Here is a 10,000-nt window from a genome sequence, read left to right as displayed (position 1 = left end):
CGGTCTGAATGGCCTGTTTATCACCACAATTAGAAGATCTGAGCGCGTGCGGCGGGAGGCCAGCTCAGATGCCTCCAGCACACCAGCGTTAGAGGATAATGATGTTTCACCAGGCGCCTGTTCTGCTCTTACAGGGAACACCGTGCCATTGGAGAAGTGACCTCCAGCCCTTCACGAGCACCTCGCTATGCAAATCAGCCTCTCCTGAACTCTGTACGTCGACATCCAATCAGAGGCAACGGACGGCTGAATGAGCTGAGCACAGAAGCAAAGACATGAGCCTTTAAATCATCTGCTGATGCTTCACACTTCAGCTGTTACAAATAATTACAAACATCACTTTTTTTAGTGTCTTTTTTGTTGATATTTCCACAAAATGTAGAACTAGATCTTTATCTCCGTCGCTTCCATAATGACAACAAACAACGACAGTCATCTATTTATATGATTTCTAGATCAAACATCCAAAATGTGCTATTTAGTGATGAAGTCATCGTGTGCAGTGATGTAGAGGTGCACTCATGACATCACTGTTGGGTGAAGGGCTAAATGGGCATAAAGGTCACCTCTGACCAGATCTCACCAGTGTCAGTGTCAGTGTGGTCCGAGGTGGAGCAGGCTTCAACCAGAAAGGGCAGTGGAACACTGATGTAGATACGTATTAAACTTATCCACACCTGTATATATCGTGTATGTGTGTGTGTGTGTGTGTGTGTGTGTGCATGCTAGAACACACCTCTGCGGATGCTCCGTCTCAGTTTGCCAGAAAACGGGTCCACCTTCGGCACGTCCTCCCCCTCCGCAGTCGAGCAGGGGCTTTGGTCCGGGGAGGAGGGGATGGGCGGGACTTGGTCCTGCGGGGGCTTTGAGTTGTTGGGCGGGGGAGAGGTAGACGAGGGAGGGGGTGGAGGAAGGGGAGGCGACGAGGCTTGGGGGGTGTGGGCAGATGTGGGGCTGCTGGCGGCAGACCGGGACGTGTTCTGGTTGACGCTGGAGTTTGACAGCGGACTGGTCAGGTCGAGCCCTCCCACCCTGGCGGTGATGGGGGAGTGGAGGGAGAGCTTTCGAGTTCGGACAGGGGAGGAGGTGCGGGACTGGATGGACAGAGGAGGAGGAGAGGAGAACTTGCGGCAGAGACGAGGAGATTTGTCGTTTGTGTGCTCGCCACTTCTGTTGTTCTGGTTCGTGGCAAAGAACAGCTCCAAGGACCTGGGGGGGGGGGGAGGGGGGGGGGAGAAATGTGTTATCAAGACCAGAGGATGAAAGGGAAAACAGTTTGTTTGCCCGTGTGCCTTGGAGCGTCACAGTTTCAACAGCTCGTACTATCAGACAGCGTTCCTGTTGGGCTCAACACACCCTGTATTCAGAACAGTGACTCAAGGGAGAAACTGTTGAATTCACGCTGGGGACCTCAAGGAATTCATTCATGTCACATTTTTGAGCATTTAGCTTCTGTAGTTACCCAGAGTGACTTATCATGAGTGGGCAGTCAGAAAAGTATTAGAACAGTGACACAATACGTGTTATTGTGTAATATGTACTCCAGCTGACATAGATGCTCAAACAGCCCAAAAAGAAAAGAAAAAGCTCTTCCATTTAATTATTTTTCAGTGCAAAACAATTATTCGAGCCTATGAGGATACCCTTCTGACTTCAAGCTTTTATTCCACGGGTGTTTACCTCCACATAGATGAACAGCGTAGGAATTTCAGAACTCTGTATACATGGTTCCCCACTCTTGATGGACTGGGGATAGTCTATAAATCTAATCGTTACTTTAATCGATTTAAGGATGAACACAGTGAGAAATTTAGCAGCTACACAGCTGGATGTCTCTTTCAGTTGGTGGTGATCAAACAGAGCTAAACAGAGAACATGTGTAACTCCCAATGAATGCTTGTGTTGCTCCATGTCCACTGGATGTGTAAACTACTTGCTGGCATGTCACCTGTAGGAGGAGCTTTATTGTCTCCAGTCTGTTCTTCAGAAAGTTAAACATATGCTCAGTTTGGTTAGAGTCAAATAACTTTAACTCTCACTTGTCTTTCCTAATGTTTCATCTTTGTGTCGCTGCGCTGACACTGAGGAGCCTCAAAAGGGCTCAAACTAAAACTGTTCAGCGAGTGTGTGTGTGAATCCCCTCGAAAAGAGAACTGATTTTAGCTGATTATTTGCTCTAGACGGGAACATAATAGTCAACAAAAAACATCTGCTTCATAGATTATAATGTTCTAAATATACGAAATCAGTCATTTATTGCAGATCACATTTGCGACATTTAAACGCCTTATTTGCCAGGCAATGAAAGTGCAACCGCTTCAATCAACAAGCATTTCATGATGACATTAACATTGCTCAGAGTCGTGTGATCAGAGCTGCGTCGAGGGAGCAGCAATCATGCATAGATAAACACATCCATCATTAATTCAGCGGGAAACAGAGGAGCAAATATGCATCGAAAGAGGAGGAGGGGGAGGAATGAGAGGCAGAGAGAGGAAGGAAAGATCCATGAAAAGCAGAGTGGAGGAAAGCTGAAGAACTTTGAAGCGAGCGGTAATGAAGATGCTTGAGAGGAGGATAAAAAGCAGTTTCGAGAGGAACGTCAAAAAAAATCACCCTCAAATGTTTCAAAGCGGTGAGATTACGACCCGTGTGAGTCGCTCCATTCATACAGAAAGAGACTGATAGCAGATTAAAAAGGGAAGGGGAACGTCATGCGTCAGTGAGGTGTCAGACCGAGACCAGAGGAGAGGAAGACCAGGCGGGTGAAGTCGGACAGAGAGAGGAGAGCGGAGGACGGACGGAGAAAAGTCAGTTACTTGGACTGATCCACGGCTGTCCTCTTGATCTTCAGACTGTAGTCGGGACAGATGGGTGAGATGGACAGACGGTCAAATGAGTGGAACTGCGCCCTGTGGGTAGAGGGGACATGAGGAGACGGGGGGGGGGGGGGATGGGCCACACAGAAACATGGTTAAATGAAATGCAAAAAGGGTGGTGTGGTGACAAAGACAGAAGATGATGGAGGGATGATGGAAGGAGAGGTGTGTTTGAGGAGGGGAGGCAGCCTGTGTTTCATCTCTCAGAGTCATGACCGCGTGGGGGAAAGTTCCAGCGTAACACTGATGCCAAGAGAGCTGCGTTAAAGTGTGTGCGTTTATGTCTTGATGTGTGTGTGTGTGTGTGTGTTCACGACAGTGAGAGTAACAGGGACAACAAGTGATCAACAAAATGAGGGAAACTAAGGAGCATTTGAGCCCCCAAAAAAGGGTCACTCGAGTTACTTGTAAAAGTTGGAAATGTTAACTTTTAATAGAATCAGCTTTAAAAAAGTTTGACCTGATGTGTGTGTATATACATATATAAAAACACATTTATGTATCAATATATATATATATGTGTATAAACACACAAATATATATAAGTGTATATATACACATATATATGTATATATAAACATATACATACATATACATAGATATATATACACAGACATCAATAAACACACATAATCCTTGTGGAACAGTAAAAGCTCCCATTCAACTGGCTCTTTGATGGGAGGAGAGAATAAAGTGGAAACTCGGGCTGCTCATGTGCCGACATCCCCCATTCAGGGAGAAAGTGAAGCGCACCCTGTTCAAGGTTTCAGACGAGGGACTCGCCCCCCCCCCCCCCCCCTCTCTCTCTCCTCTTCCTGCACACCTCTGGTCCCTGGATGAGTCCTCCCTTGTTCTCTGCCAGTGAAGGCAGCCACAGCCCACAGGGAGTTACAGACTACACACACACACACACACACACACACACACACACACACACACACACACCTGCCTTCGGGCCAGAGGGAGATACAAAGCATCTCCAGATCATAAGGGAAGTCAAATAAGGTGGAGGAAGGAATATAAACACACAGTCAGAGATCTAACGAAAGAGAGAGACAGAGAGTGAGAGCGAGAGCATGAATAATGCTCAAAGAGAGAGAGAGAGAGAGAAAGGAGAGAGAGAGCATGAATAAAGCTCAAAGAGAGAGAGAGAAGGGAGACAGAGAGAGCAGGAATAAAGCTCAAAGAGAGAGAGAGAGAAGGGAGAGAGAGAGAGAGAGAGAGCATGAATAAAGCTGAAAGAGAGAGAGAGAAGGGAGACAGAGAGAGCAGGAATAAAGCTCAAAGAGAGAGAGAGAGAGAAGGGAGAGAGAGAGCATGAATAAAGCTGAAAGAGAGAGAGGAACTCCTCATCTGACCCGAGGCCTCGCTGTGCCAGAGGCATCTGTTGAAGCATCTGTTCTGCTGGTAAGTCAGCCGGCACGTAGTCCGCCTTGTGGATAGAGAGTCCAAAACACAGACCCACATCCGACGTCATCGTTCACAGTAAACACATTCAAAAAGTGAGAAGCCGAGCAAAGCCCCTCCGGACTCTCCGGTCGCGTTCCACACACACACGGAGACAGAAGCAGCGGGTTTCACCCAGAGCCTCTTCTCTGTTCGTGGATGCACATCAGTGTGTTTGCAATGTATGACCTGATAGGAATGGAGGAGAAGGGCTTCTTGTAGATGTCGGCCAGCTTCCCCATGACCACCGTCGCCGTGGTGAACATCCTGTAGGTGTGCAGGAAGGTGTTGAGGAAGTCGATGGAGAGGAAGCGCAGGTCGGTCAGCCTCTCCAGCAGCCGCTCCACGCTGGCGTAGCGGATCTGGGGGACCTTGCAGGAGTTGAGCGTCTTGCTGAAGCAAATGTCAAGATCATCTTTATGGAGACGCATATCGGATCTGATGGACACACGAGCACACGCACACACACACACACACACACACACACACACACACAACCGAGCATGGGTGACTAACCAAGGAAAAGGTTTTGAACGTAACTGAGCAAAAACAGTGAAAAAAGAGAAAAAGCAAGAAGCAAATCCACATATTCCAAAGAAGGAAGCTACAACAACAAGAGTGGATGCCAAAGAACGATATTAAGCAGAAATGAATATTGGGGAAAAAAACATAATACATAACGTCTAACACTTCACATCAAGACAACCAGGTATGCGTCAACATATTCTTTACAACACTGGCGTTAGGAGATGGTTGCTCCTCTTCACACACACACACACACACACAAACACACTTACTTGATCATATAAGGCACAGTGACTTTAGAGTTCTCCTCAAACACACTGGTCATCAAGCCATTGCAGCGGATATTATCGATACACTTTAGAGAGAAAAGGGAAGATAAGATAATGAAGTGAAATAATGACTTTATGAGATGGAAATGTGAGATTATTTACTAAATATTTTCCTGTTCCTGTTCGGCTGAGTCTCCAACATCATAAAACATGTCAGAGAGAAAAATACTTTCTTGGACTGATTTGTTTATCTGTGTAAAACAAATGCAGAGAACCAGATATGTGTTTTATAAGTCTGGTCGACAAGGATTTGAGAAGAAAGAGAAGCCGTGAAGAACTGTCAATGTGTGTTATTTTTCTCCGATAACAACTAATCCCGTCTGACATGCCCGCCTGGTGCCACTCTGTTAGTGAAGGACCGAGGCGCTGAGCTGAACGCGCCCCTGGAGGACTGCACCCGTGTCTGTGTTTACGTCACTGAGCCTTCTCAAAGCCCAGCGGACACTCGCTTTCGCTGTTTGGAGGTTCTTGTTATTCTGTGTTTGTATGGGTGTGTGTGTGTGTATTACCTGGCTCATATCACTGGTCCATGCCGCCTTCTCCTGCCGCGACGGTGCCAGGAGCACCACGGTGAATGGAGGCAAGTCCGAGGGCTCGACCACGAGCTTAAAGTCCAGCTGGCCAAACGACTGGCCGCCGGCTTTAGCTGTGTGACAGACATCGGTTTTAATATAATAATAAGAATCACTTGTGCTTGTAAACACACACACACACACACACACACACACATGAAAGGTTAATTAAGTGGACCTGCGAGCTCCATAGCATGCCCCTGAGGCTTCAGTGAAGAGGTGTGTGTGTTTGTGTGTTTGTGTGTGCGTGTGTGTGTGTGTGTGTGTGTGGTTGTCACGGCACTATTTCCAAAAAAGAGTGGCTCAGAACTCAGAAGACGAATGGATAAAAGATCATCAATGTCAAAAGATGAAAACCTGACATTTAAAGGGGTGAGCGTGTGATATTTAAAAGGAAGTCATTTCTGGACTCCAGACACTTATCATCTGACACCTAATTAACCTCCACGAGTGGCGGAGGGCCTAAATGAGCCAATAAGAGCGGCCCGTGTGTCGGCCAGAGACACAGTGCTTCGTGGATGTGGCCAACGTACCCTCCTCATCGCTGGCATCAGGTTCCTCGATGAGTGTGCAGTCAATCAGGGACAAGACTCCACCTTGCTGCAAGAGTAATATAATAGCACATTCTACCAACATTGTTTTTTATTGCCATCAATTAAAAAGTGAACTTTCACCCTGAAATCTCTACCTTGAGAAGATGCAGTTTCCCCCCAGAGCTGCGCGTGCAGACGAGGAAGTGTTTGGTGAAGAGGAAGCACTGGCGTTCCCCTTCCTTCTTCAGACAGAGAGCGCCCAGACGGACCTTACTGAGCTTCCCTCGCTCCACCGACGGCAGCTGGATCAGAGAGCCTGAGGGGCAGGAGGGGGCGCGGGATCACAGTTCATTAATCTGACGCTAAACTCGGGGCTGTGTTTGGAACAAGAACAAACAGGTGTAAAAAGCAACATTTCGGAACACAATTATCTCCCGTGTGTGAGGTATGAGGTTATTACAACAGGAAGATTCCGCCTGAAGCGGGAACGTGGGATTGAGAGAAAGACGAGCAACTGCCAAAACAAAAACCAGGAGATAGAGCTGGATGCAATAGCTCATTAGGGTTTGCACACTGGAGCAATTAGCTGCGCCTCTTGGCACGCCGGTGCGGACACGGTTCAGTGCCTTCCTCGAGAGCACATCAAAAGGATGGAGGCTTTGTCGGATTTGGACCAGTGCCTTTGTTGGACCGGCTCGCCAACCACATGGTGCCTGAAGTAATTGCTAATAAATGCAGTACAATTCATGCGCTACATTTGAGGTCAAGTGGGACTCTTTGTTTCTTGGATTAGGCAGGCAGACTTCCCAGGAAGAGAATGAGAACTCGCTGTGGCTTTAAATCCAACAAAAACGACATAACGTTGCATCCATTTGACATTTTTGCTTGAGGCGATTTCCAAAGAGAAGACGTGTACTGAAAGGGAAGACGGTAAGTGCTCACAGGTAGTTCATTTAGTGGAGGGATATTGCTTTAATCTGACAGTTTCATATAGGAAAACATTTTTTAACATGAAATATCATTCAATTAAATAAGTTTTACATTCAATTGTGAACAGCTTGGGAACAATTCATCACTTTAAATGACGCTAATGAGGGAAGTTACTAATCCTTAGAATAGTGACTGAGCTGAAAGGACCCCTGCTGACACAGAGACACGTCTCCCAGTGGAAAGTTACAGGAGCTCATGTCATGACTGAGCTGCACAGGGGGCTGATCTGTGCCCTCAGATCACAGGCTGACAAGCGGGAGGCTCCGACTGTCAGGACCAGCTGCTGTCTTACTGACGAAGACTCACCCTGCCTGACGAAGGTCTGGCTGGTGTCCAGCAGGATGTCACAGCCCTCCACTATCATCCTCTCTATGGCCAGGTTCTTCCGGATGTTCTCCGTGTCGCTCACCTCGTCGTGCATCACTCTGACCACACACCAGCGCGCCGGTTAGTTCAGTGACATCAACACGCATCGGGAAAGTTGATCATTCGGGACCGCCGTCCGGAAACACGTACCTGGACAGTTCTTCTAATTTGGACTTGGCGAATTCGAGACTCTTTCGTTCCACGTGCTCATGAGGCGTGTGGGCCAATAACTCGTGCAAGGTGATGATGTAGCGGGGAATCTTGGAGGAGAGGACAGCGGTGTGGATTTAAAAACAACAACAAAAAGGTAATTAAATCATTTGGGTTTGTGTTGCGATGCGTTTGTGAAAGCTCTCGTGAGCTACCTGGAACATCGGGTATGTGAGGAAGGTCTCGAGCATCCTCCCCTCGCAGGCAGCGTTGGACTCGTACTGCTTCAGCAGCTTGTCGAAGTCTCGGTTCTGCTTACAGTTGGCCAGAACCTGCAGGCTGTACTGATGGTTACGCACAAACTCCTGATAGATGTTCAGCATGGGCAGCAGGATGTCAAACAGGTCAGCTAGAATCAAAACACACACACACACACACGCTAGTCACATGAAACCAGTTGGTTTCAGATGAACATTATGTTGCTATAACAACGACTGGCCCAGTTCCATAGTAGTATAAGCAGATATTGATGAGGGTCTTATATCTACTCCATGGATGCCCTTGTTGTTGAAGCATTTTCTGTTACTGGTGCTGTCTTTATTTTAGCCGTCCCGTGATTAATGGTCTGTCATGTCTAAGTTTAAGGTTAATAAGCACCAAAGGGCACAAGTTGTGGCTTGTTTTTCTGAGTCAAGTTTACATGAGTCGACTATATCCAACCACACGATCAAATGACAGACGGACTTTGTAGAGGACCGATGTGTTCCCGCTTCAGCGAGCCGCCGCCATTACCCACGGCCGCTCGCTGTGTTTGCCTTCATTAAACCGCCTGAAAGCACTGCGACAGTATAACCATGCAGGCCGCTACGCACTTCAGACTGGTTGCTTAAAAGTACATTTTCAGTTTGTCTGTTTAGAAAGAAGACATCCGGTTACCAGGGCTCAGTATCGCCTTATTTCCAACTTTCTTTTCAGCACCTCATATTTTGGCCTTGAAACACATTGCAGTGCAAACGCTGGTCCAAAATGAATTACTAAATTACAAATCTCTCTCTCTCTCTCTCTCTCTAAATATATACTGTGTATTTATGCTTAATTAATGCTGTATGGGGAGATAAATATTATACGACAGAAATTGATTTGACGTAAAGCATATTGTTGATGGAGATCTACAAACAGCCCCATACTGAAGTGAACCATTGGCGTCAGATAAGAGTGTTTAATCAGTCGAACCTTTTTTATTTTTTTTATTTGTCACAAGTCATTTGCAGTCTGTCACCTAGGTGACGCTTATCTGTCGAGGGGGCTTCTGTTTTAGGAGGTCAATGTGATGCCTTCAGGTACGGATGGTCATTGTCAAGACAAGGAGTGTGCGTGTTGCAGACTGAGATAAGGAAATGAGTGTGTGTGTGTGTGTGCGTGTGTGTGTGTGTGCGTGCATGTGTGTCTGTGTGTGTGCGTGCGTGTGTGTGTGTGCGTGCGTGTGTGTGTGCATGCGTGTGTGTGTGTGTGCGTGCGTGCGTGTGTGTGTGTGTGTGTGCGTGTGTGTGTGCGTGCGTGCGTGCGGATGGCTACAGAGTGGATGCACATGGTGTGTATTTGTGTGTATCTGTGTGTATCTGTGTTTATTGGTGTGTGAGGCTAAGTAACAGCTTACCCAGCACCAGAGTTGGCCAGTTGGCTATCCTCGCCTTCAAGCCTTGATGGAAAATCTCATGTAGGAACATGATGGTCTCACTGGAGACAGTGTGAACACAGTGTAAAAACACACATTTCCCCCCAAAAAAGATTTCATTATTTATTTTGTATATCCTCAGTTTCTCTCTCTCTCTCTCTCTGCAGCACAGTTAACACACCTATTGAGGAAGATGCTGCTGACATCATCGTGGCAGATGGGGGGTTTCTTGGAGCTGGCCGCCATCCGCAGAGGTCTGAGGAAACAGTTGACCAGGATGTAGAGCTGGTGGACGTACCTGTCATACACGCACACGCACACACACACACACACAGACACACACACACGCGCGCGCGACGTGTTAGAAACACAATTGCATCTTCAAAACACATGCAGTACATGAGCAAACATATTTAATGGGGAGAGACTTTGCTTATATGTCATAGTAGGGTTTTGTAAAATGTTGTCTTCCAGTTCAATGATTGTTTGTATTTGTTTCTCACAGAGAATAATTAATAATGAATGCCTCTCCCTT

The 10,000-nt window shown here is 47.0% G+C and overlaps 1 protein-coding gene across 3 annotated transcripts in view; it reads right to left on the bottom strand.

Moving 5' to 3' along the window:
* Positions 1–10,000, bottom strand: part of rasgrf2b (Ras protein-specific guanine nucleotide-releasing factor 2b) — a 42,256-nt gene that overhangs the window by 11,618 nt on the left and 20,638 nt on the right. Inside the window, exons 6-17 of one of the 3 annotated variants that reach the window (XM_056420011.1) lie at positions 9,647–9,763; positions 9,448–9,527; positions 8,006–8,199; positions 7,791–7,900; positions 7,581–7,699; positions 6,440–6,600; positions 6,285–6,351; positions 5,689–5,825; positions 5,123–5,205; positions 4,515–4,763; positions 2,820–2,912; positions 737–1,209 (exon numbers count right to left, since the gene is read on the bottom strand). In XM_056420011.1, coding sequence (XP_056275986.1) covers positions 737–1,209; positions 2,820–2,912; positions 4,515–4,763; positions 5,123–5,205; positions 5,689–5,825; positions 6,285–6,351; positions 6,440–6,600; positions 7,581–7,699; positions 7,791–7,900; positions 8,006–8,199; positions 9,448–9,527; positions 9,647–9,763 — 1,883 coding nt within the window. The remainder of the gene's footprint in view (positions 1–736; positions 1,210–2,819; positions 2,913–4,514; positions 4,764–5,122; positions 5,206–5,688; positions 5,826–6,284; positions 6,352–6,439; positions 6,601–7,580; positions 7,700–7,790; positions 7,901–8,005; positions 8,200–9,447; positions 9,528–9,646; positions 9,764–10,000) is intronic. The other 2 variants (XM_056420012.1, XM_056420013.1) reach the window with 2 other exon arrangements.

Source organism: Pseudoliparis swirei, chromosome 7, assembly GCF_029220125.1.
Source record: "Pseudoliparis swirei isolate HS2019 ecotype Mariana Trench chromosome 7, NWPU_hadal_v1, whole genome shotgun sequence".
NCBI lineage: Eukaryota > Metazoa > Chordata > Actinopteri > Perciformes > Liparidae > Pseudoliparis > Pseudoliparis swirei.
Note: the sequence above shows the minus strand (reverse complement) of the source record. Positions and strands in the feature narration are given on the sequence as shown.